The sequence below is a fragment of the Nilaparvata lugens genome, chromosome 2 (genome assembly GCF_014356525.2).
Source record: "Nilaparvata lugens isolate BPH chromosome 2, ASM1435652v1, whole genome shotgun sequence".
In the NCBI taxonomy this organism is placed as follows: Eukaryota; Metazoa; Arthropoda; class Insecta; order Hemiptera; family Delphacidae; genus Nilaparvata; species Nilaparvata lugens.
The window spans coordinates 87,103,102-87,121,745 of record NC_052505.1 but is presented as its reverse complement, the minus strand read 5'-3'; the positions used below and the strand labels follow the sequence as shown (position 1 = coordinate 87,121,745).

At 32.9% G+C, this 18,644-nt stretch overlaps 2 protein-coding genes across 2 annotated transcripts; one reads left to right on the top strand and one right to left on the bottom strand.

Moving 5' to 3' along the window:
* Positions 1 to 1,815: 1,815 nt before the first annotated feature.
* On the bottom strand, positions 1,816 to 7,884 carry LOC111050673. The gene is made up of 3 exons (XM_022337021.2): positions 7,248 to 7,884; positions 3,506 to 3,662; positions 1,816 to 2,389 (listed from the first exon to the last, which is right to left on the bottom strand). The coding sequence occupies exons 1-3, from the start codon at positions 7,471 to 7,473 to the stop codon at positions 1,981 to 1,983; spliced, it is 792 nt and encodes a 263-aa protein (XP_022192713.2). The 5' UTR covers positions 7,474 to 7,884; the 3' UTR covers positions 1,816 to 1,980.
* Positions 7,885 to 13,114: 5,230 nt separating this feature from the next.
* On the top strand, positions 13,115 to 18,487 carry LOC111050672. Its single transcript, XM_022337020.2, has 2 exons — positions 13,115 to 13,320; positions 17,463 to 18,487. The coding sequence occupies exons 1-2, from the start codon at positions 13,134 to 13,136 to the stop codon at positions 18,176 to 18,178; spliced, it is 903 nt and encodes a 300-aa protein (XP_022192712.2). The 5' UTR covers positions 13,115 to 13,133; the 3' UTR covers positions 18,179 to 18,487.
* Positions 18,488 to 18,644: the final 157 nt, after the last annotated feature.

Sequence of the window (18,644 nt, the reverse complement as noted above, 5' to 3'; positions counted from 1 at the left end):
TTTTTACGAAGATATTTTACTTGAATGAAAAAGACTAAGAAATTGTCAAAAAACCACTGATTTATTGATAATTAGAAAGACCGGTTTCGGTTATTACACCATTGTCAATCTCAGTTTAAAGATAAACTCAGTTTATCAGAGATTGACAATGGTGTAATAACCGAAACCGGTCTTTCTAATTATCAATAAATCAGTGTTTTTTTGACAATTTCTTAGTCTTTTTCATTCAATATGAATAATTACCACAATATCAACTTCTCAACTACACAAAAATATCATTTTACCTATCATCTATTGATGAAGATATTTGCAATTTACATAGATATTGAGGATGGTGCTAATTAATCAATTAATTGCTTGTAATGTGTTTTTAAGAGATAACATTTGATTTAAAATTCCAAATATTGTAGAGTTGGCAATAAGGCCGAATATTAAGATGTTCAATAAACATTTTTAGTTAGATCACTCCCGTTTTATCAGCCACGTAGCACGTTAAACTGTCAGTTCTGGCTGATATATAACAGTTGTGAGGCACATTGACAGATTTAATGATATATTCAGGTAAGGTGGGACCATCCCGTCACCTTACCTCCCCACCATCAAAAAGCCATACACATTTACTATTGAGATGCGGAAGTGGAAATGGTTAGATTTATTTTCGTGGTTTCAAATGTTGGAATCATAATAAATATAAACATATATACGAGGCCGATGTTTCTATGGCTATACTATGGCTCTATGTTTCAATATTGCTTCAATAAGAATATGGAAAGTCAATCGATCCATATATATCGTATAACGGTAAAAAAATCAGCAATTTTCAGTGCTTGAAATAACAATAATATAGTTACTAGTCTTCTACCACATGCTCAATAATTCTGAAGCTTTAGAAATCCACTGAAAAAAAAAGTAAAATTTTTTCATTCATAATGTGATGCAATATAACAGTTTACAAATATTATTTATTACTATTTACTATTCCTGATACATTTTCCACCTTCTCAAGGATTGGAGGTTTTCTAGTACATGGATAACCATAGTTGGAAAAACCATTCAATCCTCCACCCTTTATTTTGTTTTAATGTGTTTTCATTATGGAAAAGTACCACAACACAACTGTAATGTTTACAAGTTGTAACGCATGAAGTATAAAGTTTGCAAGTTGAAATTGCTATCTTTCAATTTTCTAAGCCTACATTTTATTATTGCAATGATTGTAATAATTTATTCATGATACTGTGTGTATAGTTTTTAATACTGAAATTCAGAGGAAACTCAAAAGTAAATCTTTATTATATTAAAGCTGCATAGACAAAAAATTCACAGTCAATACGGCTGATTGTCACGGACAACCAACCTCAAAATCAGTTAGGGAACGTACTGGAGGCTATGGGAATTAAGAAGTATAGCTAATTTTAGGTTGCATTGGGTTTAAAATGCCATAAGACTGCAATAAAATTATCGGATAATAAGTTTAGAATATTCCAAATAAAAATAAACACTATGTATTGTTGTTGTTGTTCTTAACATGTATTCTTTTTGTTTATCTGTATAAACTTGTATGTGTGTGTGTGAAAATAATTGTTATTGAAGAAAAAAATAATATATAAAGTATACATTTGCGTCAAAATTGAGTGCAATGTTGTCTCTAGAACAGTTTCAGTTCTGTAGAGAGATTAAAAATCGTATGGCTTCAACATGTAGGGCTTCTAAGTAGGAAACGATTCAGAGTCCCCTTTAAATTTTTCAAGATTACAATCTTTCTTCCGATAGCAGGAAATCTCAACTGCTACTACTTGAATATAATACAAGGGGTTAATTTTACTCACTGAAGAATTATGTGAAAATAAAATAGTCGAACAAATTTATTCATAGTAAGAAACCATTAAGTAATGTTAAGAATTGACATTAATATTGTAATTGTCAAAACTATGGTACGTCGAAAAATATATTGAACAGTTTGAACGCAGTAGATGGGTATCACAGATCGATTGAGTTCCATAGTTCCAATTCGAGGGAACTGATTAATTTGAGCGCCTCAGTTTTTGCACGTTGTTGCAGTCTTGGTGGAAAACTTTTAACTGTTTCGGCCAAACTCTGGAAAAACAGATCAACTCCTGTACCACTGTCATGAGATTTTCCCATTTGATGAGGCAGTATGTATTCAGCGTTTTCTTCATTGGAATGTGAATTAATTGTTGTGTTGTTGCTGGAGACTAGTTTTCCCGCAAAGGCAACAGACTGGGATGTCTCAGAGCCGCACGATTCCTCTAGAATGGTTTCAGGCTCTCCTGCGTCATTGTCCCTTGAAAGAAGATAGTCCAGTTCCACTTCTTCCACGTAGATGTCTTTCATATTACAAGTTCGCTTCTCTTGTTTCTTTGCTTGTCTGAAAGCAAAAAATAGAAACTTATACACTAAACTTTGCACTTCATGACAGAAAACATACGGCTCGAAAATTGTCATTGAGATATTGCAATTGTGTTTTGCGTCCAGCATGTTTCTAACCGTATACCTTTATATTGAAGTTTATTAGTTTTTGAGTTTTTTTAGTGAAGGAGGATCTCAGTGAGTCTTGGTCTTAGGACTGGTATTGAAGTGTGTAGGGGGGGCCTAATACAAGAATATTGCATACTATGCATAATTAAGCTTTGTAATTGCACTAATTTTTGTCAAATGGTAGTCAATTAATATTATGTTAATATTGATATTGATCGTTTCGATTACTATTACGAATGAATTTTTTTGATCTGATATAGGAATATGAATATATATATTATATTAATATCTGTTATATTCATTGTTATTTTTATTTCTTTGTCAAATAAAAAAATCTAATTTATATCGTCAAATTGAAAACAATACAATGTAGACTATGAATCATAAAAATAATAGGCAAACAAGAAATAGATAATAATAAGATTCCAATAACACATAAACTCATAAATTAAAAATAATTCGTTTTCAATCTGACAAAGCCAGCAAAGCCTAGGTTTGTGCGTTGGCATAGGTACATCATTATCATTTCTGTTATATTTATATCTGGCTTAATAATTTCATAAGTCTATAATTTATTTATTTGTATTTTTCTCTCAAGCCCCCACGGATTTTCTTGGAGCTCATTATAAATTTGTGTTATTGATATTTTGTCTTGTATTGTTGGAAAGTGTAAAAGGTATGTTTAACATCAAATAAATTTAAATTTGAAAAAACATTTTGGAATGTAACAGTGAATGTTGATTTAGGGGTAAAACATAAAAAATAACAATGTCATCTGAAAACTTTTAATGTTTGAATTAATTCATTTTGGAGCTCTTCCAACAACTTTCAAAAACGTTTATTTTCAATAGCACTTTTATGCTGAGAATTTGAATGATAGTTCTAATGCATTTTGCGTTTTGATTATTAAATGGAAAAAACTGTTAACAACACAATTTCAGAGTTCATATTAATGTAGTAAATGACAGTGATTGACTGTTAATATTGAGAAAATTCTTGAACTCACCGAGAACGCTCTATAGGTGTTTGAAGAAAAGTCTTCAATTTGTCATTGAGCTCCCATTTTCCTCTATCGTATTTTGTTGAATGACGACCCCCTGCCAGCTTGATCCTTCTGTCATAGGTATCTTTGATATTTTTCCAACGTTTTTTGCAAACATCCACTGTAAAAAAACCTCATGTCACTCATGCATATTTCAAATCTAATATCTAATTATCTAATAATCCAAAGGAACAGTTACCAAGTGAAAGTATCTTAGTTTATGAGATTCAATTTATTTTGTGAGTTCAAAACAAATTGCTATCAATATCAAATTAGATAGTAATTATTGATATTCAAAATATTATTATCCATATCATCATTCATCATTATCGGAGATAATTCTTAAATCTCAAAAAATTGAAAACCTTTAAACTTTGTATTTAATGAATTATCATCAGGATAAAGTCTAGTAATGTCATCGATAAATTTTGTTATGCTATCTTTTCTCTATGGTAATATTCAAGGACCTGTAATATAAATTGTGCAATGTAATTTATTATGTAAGTAATGTCAATTGAATGAAATTTGATTTCATTAGTATTTTTCAAGTTGATAACAATAGAATAATTCAATTCATAATCATCATTATCTAGATTAATTCTATCTATAATATTGGTATAATTATTTTTTTTAAAGATATAATAAAATAACAGTTCAGCAAACAAAATCAATTTTATTCACATTACAGTGACTAAATAGCCTACTTTCTTCTGCATCATACTTATACTAGTTATTTTTATACCCTACATTATAAGCCTGCATTTACTGACAACTGTTTTTATCTCATTTACCCATTTATAGGTTGAATTGTACCATAGAGAAACAATAGCATAAGTTACGCTATTGTTAAGCTATAGTTACTTACGCTATTATTTCTCTATGATTCAATTTGAATAAAAAAGTCAAAAGTGTTCAACATCAATTTGAGTCATCAAAACGTGAAGAAGGGTCTACATTGGTGTAGTGGATTCAAGTTTCTGTCTTGTAAACTTGACTTCAAGTTTGCAAAATACATTCTTTTTACACAAACGTCAGAAAAATTTGAATCCAAATACACTTGACTCCAATTTTTCAAAATATATCATAGCGTAAACGCACCCTTAGCGACGACCCCTTTAGCCGCGACGGCTAAAGCAAATAAGCTATAAATTCACGCAGGCTCGGCCCCAGGGGTAGGCGGACCGGGCGGCCGCCCAGGGCGGCAGGTTTTTGGGAGCGGCAATTTTTAAGGAATGGAAAATTTTAATATACAAATAAATTCATAATATTAAATGTGAATAGTAATATTATTTAAGAATCTTTTCCAAACTCAAGCTAATGAAGACATATAGCTTAGTCCCAAGATCTTGAAGAAGGAATTTTTCTATGCATTGGTCAGACGAGGCAATGCAAAGGCTAAAATTAAACTTTCTACTGGTGATATTTTTCGAAGTTTTTCTTTTTGTAGACTATCAAGCTTTCAAAATTGAAAAGTTTTCTCAGGAAAACATTTTTTTTCGATAATTACTTTTTGAGATATGAGAGCCTAAAGTTAAAATTTTTGTGGCAGAACATTTCAAGTTCGGTGAAAGATAAAACCGTGAGATTTAAGGATAGATTAGATTCTTCATGGTATTGTTGGTCTAATAAAACCAAAATTTGAGAAAATATCAATTTTTGAGAAAGTTATTCAATTCACCAAAAATGTCCGAAAATAACTCAAGCAAAAGTTCTATCCTTAAAATCTCATGGTTTTAACTTTCACCGAACTTGAAATGTTCTGGCACAAATATTTAAACTTTAGGCGCTTATATCTCAAAAAGTAATAATCGAAAAAGAATGTTTTCCTGAGACAACTTTTTTATTTTGAAAGCTTGATAGTCTACAAAAAGAAAAACTTCGAAAAATATCACGAGTAGAAAGTTTAATTTTAGAAATTTAATTTTAATTTTACAATTATACAAATTGAAAAATATCACCAGTAGAAAGTTTATTTTTAGCCGTTGCACAGCCTTAAACAGGTAGATCAAACAAACTCGTGTTGTAGCAATATTGTTGTTTTAATTGCTCAGCAAGTTAAATAGGCCTAATACTTTCTTGCAGTCTCTTGATTAAAACTACCGTCTTAATTATGTTTTCTTATTGTGTGACACCGTATCTGTTCCGAACATGAAAATAGTTTAATCAGATATTTTGTGTTACTGTTCCCCAATATTTAAATTTGTCAAGTATTTGTTTAAATGTCATTTTTAACTAAAACAGCTGATAACCTTCGGATAAATATTTAATTAAACAATTAGACGGGATACCTGTTTGTGGGAGGGGGGCAGCGTTTGCCGAATTAGCCCAGGGCGGCAAAGTCCCTAGGGCCATGCCAATGAATTTATAGGTTATGTGCTCTAGCGCGGCGCCGTGATGGGTTTTCGTTTAATGCGTAGGCCTATACGTGGTCAGCTGCATATGCTATCACTCAAAATATCACCTATCCAAAAAAATAAAACGTACCTATTCGCATCATATTAATTCAGTTGATATTCAGTATTAAAATTGCTGTAATAAAACGACGTACGATTTTTTAGATTAGATAAAGAATTTATTGATACTCATAACAAAAAGCACAATTACAATTCCAAAGCAATAACAAAAATTCTATTGGCATGGCACATGCCGTCAGCCAGAGTTGGTAGTTTATCTGTATCATATCATATCAATTTTTTGATAAGCTTATTTCTCGAATCAGTTCTAAATTATTTCGGACAACATCTTATCGATACTCTCTATGCATTCAATCGCTCCGAATGACAGCTATCAATTTTAGAAAAGAAAAATTCATCATCAGACCTTAGCGCATCATATAATTATTCTAAATGGCAGCAAGACTTCTCAAATCATTCACCCAATAAATACAGAGGTTCCAGAGCGATAAGCTAATAAATAGGATACCAGACGATTTCATTAGGGATAAAATTACAAGTAATAAATTAAATAAAATAAGATCCTGGGTAAAAGAGAATTACTTTTTTAAAATCAAAAACTAAATTATTATAATTATGACTTAATTTTAACACGCTCAGTTTAAACTTGGTTTTTTTGATTACCTAAAAGAAAATTTTTTTTATTATTATTATAATTTCTATATTAGCTATTTCTATTATGGGCTTGTTGATTTTTGATTCAAGAATTGATTTTGTGTGTTTATTTATACATATTTTTGGTTTTTGGTTTACTATCTTTTGGTTTGTATTTTAGAATATTATCACGGCAAATGTACCAATAATTTAAAGAATATTTTCGAACTCGTGGCTGGAGCTCAAGGCTTCTTTTCCAGCCACACCAATGTATATTAGTTGATGTGTTATTTTGTAAATTTCTAGAAAAAAAGAATAAAAATAAAAATAATAAATAAAAAAAATACATTTAGTTTGATTTGCATGTTTAAAAATGAGAAAGAGAGACAAAAAAAATAATAATTTTTTTTTAATAAAAAATAAAATTGAAAACGACGTACGATATCAACTGAGTGAATATGATATAAATAGGTACGATTTATTGTTTTGGAAAGTTGATTTTTTGACTAATCGCATACGCAGCTGAACGCGGATACGCTCAAACCCACGCGGCTCTAACCGAGCGACCCGAGTCGTCACTATGTAATTGCACCATAGGAGACAATTATTATTATGTTTTATTTATGCAATTTGTGTATTAATGAGTGTAATCCCCTTACCAGGCTTCTCAACGGCATTAGAAATATCCTTCCAGATCCGGTGCTTCAACTCGTTATCTCGGTAGTGATCGTGTGATGGCTGCCACAGAGCCGGGTACGTCGCCACGTGGTCAACTAGAATTCTGTCCTGGGCTCTAGTGAAATTCAGGCCGTAACTACTTTCATCGGCACTATTACTTTCCATTTTCTCGCTAAAATTCAACAAGCTACTTCTCAAAATCGACATACATGTGGACTACAGCAGGGCGATTGCTCAAACAACACCAAAATTTAAACCAGATGTTTTCAGATAGAAAAGTAAGAAAACAAAGACGCGCGACACCCTCTTACTTCGTTTCTCTCAGAGCGACTGTCGCTACGATCGTGCCACGACTATCGATTGGCCGCTGAGTTTCGAGCGACTGCCGCTAGAGTCGCTGACACTGACTAGGAGTAGTGGCAGTTGAAACGCGGCAGTCGCTGCAGCTGGATTCACATTCTACTGTCACTATTGATAGAATCTGGAGCGTTGGCGTTGCTTACGGGGAATGCTGACTGCTGTACAGTCGCGCCCGTTCTCCTGTTTGAGACATCAATTTGATTTGCTTCTGAATCGCTGAGTTTTAATAGCAATAATTTTAATATCACCATAGAATCTAGAAGAATGTGTATTATAGTACAAAACTAGTTAGAAATCTACTAAATCATAGTACATGACAGAGAAAACTACTATACTAGATTATAGATTGATTCTAGGTTCTTTATTCTGGGTACATTGGTTTCCAATAGTCAGAGAAAATGGATACTGTCTGTAGCGTAATGTTGTTTATTCTATACCATATAGTTGAGCAGGTTAATTTCAGAAAAAAAGTCTTGGAGAAAAAGTAAATCTTATGTACATTTTATTAATTTGATTACTTGTTTGTATTTTGATGGAAATAAAAATTATGCGTTAATCTATATTTAGGATAATCACAAAGAGTATGGATTATAACGTGGACCTCACTATACAATATAATTGACCGAGCGAAGTGAGGTCTAAGATTCAAGTCGACGGTTTGCCATTTCTCTTAATGTTTAAATGTTTATATGTTGCGCATTTACGGCGAAACGCGGTAATAGATTTTCATGAAATTTGACAGGTATGTTCCTTTTTTAATTGCGCGTCGACGTATATACAACGTTTTTGAAAAGTTTGCATTTCAAGGATAATATAAAAGGAAAAAGGAGCCTCCTTCATACGCCAATATTGGAGTAAAAATCAGTCTATAGAATTATTTATCATAAATCAGCTGACAAGTGATTACACAGATGTGTGGAGAAGCCAGTCTATTGCTGTATTTCCATAAGGTCTATAGTTTCAATCAGGTGCGGATGAGAATACTGCGTGAGGTCTACTGTTCACAGAACTACTAGTATAGTACAATACTAGTTAAAATACTAAATCATAGTACATGACAGAGAAAACTTCTATAGATTCTAGAATGTTTATTCTGGGTATATTGGTTTCCCATAGTCAGAGAAAATGGATACTGTCTGTAACGTAACTGTAATTACTGTAACGTAAGGTTGTTTATTCTATACCATATAGTTGAGCAGATTAATTTCAGAAAAAAACTAATGTTGTAATTTAAATTCTATGTACATTTTATTAATTTGATAACTTGTTTGTAATTTGATGAAAATAAAAATTTATGCGTTTATTTATATTTTAGATCATCACAGAGTATGGATTATAACGAGGACCTCACTATACAATATAAAACACTATCTATTTCATTATCCATTACGAACTGCAAGTAATAATACGTTTTTGAACTATTTTAAATGACACTACAGTCTAACTATTGAATATTAGTTAGTAAAACTAGTACTCACTGTGAAGCGATTTCAGATTATTTAAATCCATTTTCAACACTGAAATAACAACTAAATAATACGAAATCGCTCCACAGTAAGTACTAGTTTTATTAACTAATATTCAAAAGTTAGACTGTAGTGTCATTTAAAATAGTTCAAAAACGGAATATAAAACAGTATAGTATGTCGATGAGTTACCTATCATTGAAACTCTATAATATCATATTTTAACACACAAAACACATTAGTCCCAAAATCTAATTTTCAACATAAAAAGACTAGAATAAAGAATCAAATATATTATAAGTAGCTCATAAGAAATCGAGTTGATGCGCCTTAACATTACTATTTCTAATAAGTAATATCACATAAAAACTATGTATCGTTAGGTTGTTATCATTCATACATTAGTATAATATACTATTTGTAGCTACAATATGAGTACCCTATGCTTTTCTTAAAGGGTGTGAATTAGTATTCATAGTCAATCATATTAATCATTATGGCTCGGTTACACAAGAACCGGTTAAATTTTAATCATTTCAAGAGAGAATCAATCAAAGACAACTGTTTTGAAAGGAAGACGTTTCACATGGCATTCAATAACTTTAAATTTAATGGCAATTAAATTTAATGAAATTTGAAAGGCGTTTGTGCAACTGAGCCTATGACTTATTATCCTCTTATGTACGAATCAACAAGGTGGAGATAAATTATTCCGAAATCCCAGTATTTATTTATTTATTCGTTGATATAATTACAAATCATATGAATAAGATCGGGATAGAACAACAGGCATAGCCCAAAACTATTCTGTTCCCAAATTTTGATAAATAATGTCCGAAAAAATAGGTTATGTTCTTATTGAGGAAATTTAAAGTTCAAAGTTCTGTTCAAGAATATATATTGCTTCAATTAAACTATTTTAAGAATATGTAGAATCATTATTCAATATTACCTCTGGATTCAACCATTAGCTTGAGTCATGAAACTCATACTATAAATTGATCAGTAATTTTCTGATATTTACGATTTGTACTAGGATCAGAATCGTTTTAATTTATGTGTCACCTGGGACCTTAGCTTTAAGTAATGAGGAGCTGATGCACAGACCTACCTTCTCTTACTGCACACATCGATATTCCTCGGAATTAACCTTCTGGGGTTAACGACCGACGCCGTCTTATCGTTAAACTTCAGACAGGGACTGGTTATGTTTCGTGACGTTGTAAGTCGTAAACCAACTGCATCATAACTCACTTTGAAACACTTAAACTTATGCTACAAGCACATAAATACCACCAACATACACAAAAACTAAGATAGTGGGTTATGAAAATATAGGTGGTAGTCAGTAAACACATATTATGGATACCTTACGATACCTTAACGTATCCAAAGGTAAAACTCAGTAAAAACCTTGGATAAATGCAAAGTATGGTAGCCCTCTTAAAGATACATGGTCTCCGTTATAGAATTTAATCTATTGTATAGATTTATACAGTACCATTTTACCAAAAAACAGTTACAACAAAAAAATAAATTTTTCCTACAGTTACGTTGAAAAGTGGCCATTGCTGCACTGATTACAGAACGCAAAGATTCACTTTTCCGCTCTAGTGCGGGAAAAATTTTTCTGCACTCCAGATTTGCAACATGGCAACGCAAAATACTTAGTAGGTTATATGGAGCAACAGTGCAGCAAAATCAAAATGAAGTTGGTAACAGTGACTGCTGTGGCTGCTATAGTGAGCAGAGGTGCAACGAAGCACAACGCGCTAATTATTACTATTAGATATTATATCGAGGACAGCAACAGCACAGTGCCACCACAGCACACACCACACAGCTGCCCCCCGCCATTCAAACACTACTAAGTTATTTGATGGATTTCAGGCAATTTTACCCATAATTACCCACTTTTCATATTCAATGGTAACTGTAGGGAAAACTTAATGTGAAATACGTGCGCAAAGTTCCTCTGCTGCACTCAAGAAACCATTCCGCCCTCGCCTGCAAACTGTAACTTTGCGCACTAGTTGCACAAATAACTATTGAATAGTAGCGCTCATCGAATTTCCATCTAGCTGTTTACCTTGTTGTCAATATTTTGCAGTAGCATAAGTCTTTGGGGTGAATTATATCATTTAATTTGGATTTTCGTTTAATAATAATTAGATACAACAAACTTTACAAATGTCACAAAAATCCCGGTTGCACAAAAGTCTGTTAACTTTTAATCCCGATTAAATGCCACGAGAACCAATCAGAAAAGCCTTCTTCTCAGAAGAATTTTCTCTGATTTGTTCTCGTGGAACTTGATCATGATTAAAATTTAACAAGCTTTTGTGCAATTGGGTCATAATTATACAAGTTACATCTGTTCTTTGATTCAAACAACATTTTAAAACTTGAACATTATTGTGTGATCTGGGCCTACGTTATAATGGCAATAGAGAAAGATGAGAGAACAGCGTTGTCGATTCTCTGCCTTGCCACTGTCTTCTATAGAGGATACCGGTATATCTAGTGTAATAATATCAACAGTTCATAATTATTAAAAATAATGATCAATTATATTTTTATTCGTGAAGAAAAAATATTTTTCAATAATTCAATGATGAATCATCATAATAATAATAAGCTTAGCTATATTAGCTATGATATTAATTACATTCTTTCTTAATTACGTTTCTGGTTGGAAAACTAACTGGCAACGTTGCGAAGCTAGAAAAGGATGACGCTATCTGCTTTGTCGAATGATAGACAAGGATAGTGAGAGACACCAATGCTGTCGAAAATACTGCCATATTCAAATACTGCCATTATAACATCGACCCCACTATAGCCAGTAAAAAAATAATAGGAGATTTCCTTACGACTCGATTAAGCTGACTTATATTTTTGTAAATTAAAATCCCATTATATTAAGTGAGCAGTTTCTGTAAATCTGTTTATATTTTTATATCTGGTTATTTATGTTCAACGGATCTCGAAAACGGCTCTAACGATTTTCATTAAATTAGGAACATAGTAGGTTTATAATATAAAAATTCGATTGCACTAGGTCTCATCCTTGGGGAAACTCGCTGAACGACATTAAAAGGATAATCCATCCTTGTCTGAAACAGCGGAGACTTTCGTCCTCTGTGGATAGTAAAAAGTGAGCGAGTGAAAAATCAAAATATCGCATCCCCAAAATTCATAATCTGACGTATAGCCAGCTGTAAAATATAAACACGATCATTTCAGAGAATTATTGTGTTCTGTTTATCAATAAATAAAAATAACGAACAAAGCTCGGTGACCCGATATTTTCTTATAATACAAGTTACATCTGTTTCTTGAAGCAAAGCAATGTATATAAGAATTTGTTTATTCAATTCCATCTATAACAATAACAATACATCTTATCAATTACACAGTATATTTATAATTTCGAATAATAGAATCGCTTAGACTATATAGCACATCATTAAATCATATATCTTGTACATTAGTATTTTCCACACTAGTAGTATATGAATAATAGTATTATATGAATGATAATAGTATGAATAATAGTATTATATGAACAATAATCACCAGTCCATTCATGCAATAGGCCCCTGAATGCATTGAGACCAATATAAGTTATAGACGAGGAGAGGGGGCCTTCACGTCTCTAGAGACTAATAATTATTAATTCAGTATTTTATTTATGGAATAAGCCTCTGAATGCATTGAGTCCAATATACTTTCTAAAAGTATAATTTTTTACTATATCCTTTTTTGGACAAGGGGGTAGAGCCTTCACGTCTCTAAAGACTATTATTATTAAACCATCCATGCAGTAGGCCTCTGAATGCATTGAGACCAATATAAGCTATAGACAAGGAGAGAGAGCTCTACGTCTCTAGAGACAGAAGTACTCACAGCGCGAGTCAGGGAGTCGAGGCTCCGCCTCGAAATGCTAAGGCAAGAGTGGGGTTTCCACATGAGGAGCGTAACGGCTCCTCGGTCCTCGCTCCGTTCTCACTGTTCTCAGTTGACGCCAGTCGTTGCGTGATGGAAGAAGCGTTCGAGTTCGACGCGAAACTTTTGATAAGGGCCGTCTCCAGTCGACCCACTCTCTGGGACAGGAGACTCGAGAGCTACAAGGACCGAACTGAGGTCGTCAAGTGTTGGGAGGAAGTCTGCAGGCTGGTCAATGAAGACTATGAAGCTTTACCACCTGAAAAGAGGAGACCGTTTCGTGAGTGCAATTTTTATTGATTGATTTTGTTTTAGTGGGTGGATGGAGTAGTTTCAAAATAGTTATTTGTGCAACTAGTGCGCAAAGTGACAGTTCGCTGCACCGAAAGAAACGTTTATGCCCGAGCCGTAGGCGAGGGCGGAATGGTTTCTTGAGTGCAGCAGAGGAACTTTGCGCACGTATTTCACATTAAGTTTTTCCTACAGTTACCATTGAATATGAAAAGTGGGTAATTATGGGTAAAATTGCCTGAAATGCATAAAATGTTTTTCTGTGTAATTTTATTATTGATAAAAACCTTAATCCTAAAATCCTAAAGTCCTCGTTGTCCTTGGTTATAATATATAATGAATAATTAGCGCGTTGTGCTTGGTTGCACCTCTGCTCACTATAGCAGCCACAGCAGTCACTGTTACCAACTTCATTTTGATTTTGCTGCACTGTTGCTCCATATAATCTACTAAGTATTTTGTGTTGCCATGTTGCAAATCTGGAGTGCAGAAAAATTTTTCCCGCACTAGAGCGGAAAAGTGATTCTTTGCGTTCTGTAATCAGTGCAGCAATGGCCACTTTTCTACGTAACTGTAGGAAAAGATAATTTATTTTCAGTTATTTATCACAGTCTCACATGGCTAGGTTTAGTTCATAAAAATATGAAGCAGTTGGACCTGACAAATCAGACGACTATGGATCGTACGAACTGGAGACTTAGATCAAAGAGAGCCGACCCCAAATAATGGGAAAAAGGAAAGAAGGGAGAGAGATTTTCAGTTATTTATCAATCATGTTTTAACAATCAGTTTTTCATCTTCACTTGTAACATTTTGCTATTTTTAGTCTCTCTTGATTTATTTCTGAAAAACACCTCTACTGCTTTTCGCTAAACCCATCAGAAAGATTATGTTAAGATATTAAAAGAAAATGCACAATTGAAAGAATAAATTATTAAATTGCACAATCTAAAGATTATATTAGAAATTTTTTAAAATGCACAACGTATACATTTTTAATTAACTAAAATGGACTTTGACAAATAAATATGTTACATTAAAATATCAATAAGATTTTTTTTTGTGTAGTTGAGAAGTTGATATTGTGGTAATTATTCATATTGAATGAAAAAGACTAAGAAGTTGTCAAAAAACCACTTATTTATTGATAATTAGAAAGACCGGTTTCGGTTATTACACCATTGTAATAAAATCTCTGAGTGTTTATCAGAGATTGACAATGGTGTAATAATCGAAACCGGTCTTTCTAATTATCAATAAATCAGTGGTTTTTTGACAACTTCTTAGTCTTTTTCATTCAATATGAATAATTACCACAATATCAACTTCTCAACTACACAATGAAAATCTTATTGATATTTTAATGTAACATATTTATCAATAAGATAACAATATCAATAAGATTGGCTAGAAAATGATAAAAATATCTGAACGTGATAACAAAATTTATGAGTAATTTATTTTTAATTTTCATTTTGATTTTGGTCTATTATACTCCAATGAAGAATCTTTTAATCGGTATAAAGAGAAGTAGGGGCCGTGGAAAACTTAATTTATTATATTCAGAAATGGCTGGGTTTTTAACAATTATTAATTCCATGAGATTTCAATACAAGTTTAGATGATTTAGCAGTGGTTCATTTTACATCAAAACAACGGAGAAAATGTCTCCTTTCTTTTGGTGTCTTTATCATTTTTATCCAACCTATTATTTATAATAATTAATGATTATGCTCACCAATGTCAACACATTTCGAGCAGAAATAGGCAATAGAAGACCAATTGGAGGTCTCAAATATGAGGGAATAAGTATAGACATTGTTTATAGATTTCTTATAGACTATAGAATTAGTTTAGACTTGGCCTTATCCGTCCAATTAATTACAGCGTTGCCAAATTTTGAAAAATTTCAACTTTATCAAATTTCTAATCTAACCACAGAATTGTAAATAGAATATCATCCCCGAAATTTCCAATAGCCCTGAACAGTTTCAGGTTTGAAAGGTAATTCAATTATTTTGATAAGATTAGAAACAGTGAGAAAATACGTTTTTCTTCTAAATATCACTTCTCTTAAAATCATTTAGTGCCGTTTGCACAGGTCCTGATTAATTAAATTAAATTTCATCTTAAACTGGATAAAATCTATATCAAGTATCATTTGTTATAATGTGATTCTCATTTTGAGTTTAAGCCAACAGCTGATTGAATTCATTTAATCTTTCACTGTGCAAACGGCCCTTGTGATTATAAGAATTTCACATGAAAGAAGGAAGAGAATATCTCCTTTCTTTTGGTGTCTGGATCATTTTTATCCAACCTATAGTTAATTTATAATTTAATGGTTATGCTCGTCAATGTCAAGACATTTCGTGTAGAAAACACGAAATTTTTAAAATGCTGGAAATTTTTTGTTTCAAAAGATAAGTAGGCGGTGAAAGCGATAAAAATTCTCAGAAATAGTTGAAATTATTTTTCCAATTATTGTCAAAATTAGTCGGAAGAATTTTTTCGCGTCTCAGGTGTTTGAAAGTCAAGGAGAGCGGCTGAATAGTGTGCCTACATTATTATTATATTATTTTTATAGGTCTACATTTTATGCTATCAATTATAGCTTGGACCAACAAAAACATTAGACAGATCGCTTGACAAACTCATGTGACTGCAAGCCAAATGATTTTAAAAATTACAACCTTGTATAATCCAAGCAGTGTTGCATTTCATCCGGCGGCCTGGAAGAGGCTCTGAAATTTATCTGGTACAACCTGAAAACTCTGACACCATACCTGAGCTAGCCAGTGAGTCAGGTCACTCGGCATTACTTATTTATCAAATACCTTCATATAAAAAATTCATAGACCTTTATTAAAAATATCTTCCAAGACATTACTTTGAAAGAACGTTAAGGCTGGTTCACTGTATGAGTATGATTGTTGGATGGTTCATGTCCAAGTTGAGGAAAAAATTATTCCATAAGCATAAACAGTTACCGTATAAGTTACTACTTACGGTAATATTTACTAATACTAATATTTTTCGTCATATTAATCGGAGAGATCAATTAATTGAAAACAGAAACATCACCTACCTTCTGCATTCTATAAACAAAACCTAAAACGTAGCTGTTCCTAATCACCGTACTTGTTTCTATTTCAGAATTCCAGTACTGTACTAGGAATCAAATTCCAAGTTCGCTTTTACAAGAATTCCAAATTTCAAGAATGTATTACAGCTACTATGTAATAATGATGGAAAAACTAATGTTATGCTAGCTTTGAATTGTTCACTGGTTTCATTCTATGCTTGTAAAATAGCTTAATATGCTGAACAAGAATGACGAAAAAGAATTTAACAGTTTTAAAGTCTTGAAAAAGACTGACTAGACTTTTAAACTCCTGATTATGTGCTAATAAAATTAAGGTGCGTACAGATATACGGGCCGCGAACATGAGCAATTCACTTTTAATCAGCTGACTATATCTGTATTTTTACAGAAACGGTAAGATACAGATATAAAAAGCTTGGCATCAGCTGATTAAAAGTGAATTGCTCATGTTCGCGGCGCGTATATCTATCTGTACGCACCTTTAGAAGGATACTATCAGCTGTTGAATGAAACGTCTTTTCAAATTGTTTCACATTCCTTAAAACCTTTTCCAAGGCGTTTAAATTTCAATCGTGATTCATTTCACGAGAACCAATTAAAGATGGCTTATTCGAAATGAACGTTTCTCTGATTCGTTCTTTTGGAATTAATTACAATTAAAATTTAACCGGCTTTTGTGCAACCGGCACCAAGACTTGTAAACTTTTTTATATTATTTTTAATAAATATGAAGGAATTTGTAGTTGCTCTATTTGATGAGAACTTTGAACGAAGATACAGTGCTTGGCTTGAAAGACAAATCTAAAAAAGAATGGTGTCTTCCACAGGGATTTATAAATTACATTTAAAAAATATTTTGAGATGAAGGATTTTTATGAATTTGGAAATCTGAATCCAAACCGCTGTTGAAGACACTATGCTTTTTTGAGACAATAGTCGAATGTGAGCAACAAATATTTTAATTTAGGTCTATTTTATCGAGGCCTTTATATTGATTGTAGCCGTCCTATTGATTTTTGTTCCAGAAAAAGACGTTATAAACAGGTGGAAATCCTTCAGGTCTGGCTACAGGAAATCCCTTGTAAGGTTGAAGAGACTTCGGAAATTGGGAGTCCCTGAAAAGAAAATGAAAAAGTATAATTACCACAAAGAAATGGAATTTATGCGGAAAGTTTTTGAGAATTCCGGGGAGACTGAAGACACTAATAAAAGCGAAGATAGCTCAGAGGATTGTGTTGAAATTAAAACTCAGGATCCATTGCACTGTGATCTACCTACTACTTCCCACAAAACTCGGGCATTCAAAACGAGAATTCCCAATGTGAAACACAAGCATAATGAATTTCCCAATGTGAACCACAAACCTGCTGAATTTCCCAATGAGAACCACACGCCTGGAGAATTTCCCAATGTGAACCACAAACCTGCTGAATTTCCCAATGTGAACCACACGCCTGGAGAATTTCCCAATGAGAACCACACGCCTGGAGAATTTCCCAATGTGAACCACAAGCCTGGAGAATTTCCCAATGAGAACCACACGCCTGTCAGATTTGAAGTGAGAATGCCGGAGACGGTAGAAGAAGTCCCAAACAGACACATGGCTTTCATGCAAGGACTGGTGCCAACACTGGACAATTTCACTGATGACGAAGTCCTGGACTTCCAAGCTGGGGCACTGGCCTTGATTCAAAACATAAAGCGTGCTCGGAGAATATTAGACCATAGGACCATAAAATAAGCTCCATAATAAGCTGAACAACACCAGGCTCCTTGGAATATTGAAGCACTCCTCAGCAAACCCAAAAGCATCATTCACTGCTCCTCAGTATTCCCAGGAAGTCTGTTAGGCTCAATACTTCAGTGACATCCCTGATGACATAACACCGTCTCCATCTTCCTCACCATTCCAGAACAATGAATAATTTGGCTCAGCTCGAAATTATGATGACTAATGTAAAATCTTTCAATAAATACGTATTTTTTTTACTTCATTTCAAGCGTTTACTATGTTGTATCTCTATATTTCAATAAAATGTTGAATATTTAATCCCTTTTTATTGATATATCCTCTCAACTTGAACAAATTTATACTCTGTCCAAATTCGCATGAGCTCTGAAGGATTAGGCCGACCCTCTTACTACTCACACACACAAGCGCAGTCTCCTTTTGTGTGTGTGAGTAAAGGGACGGTCTGCCTACCTGT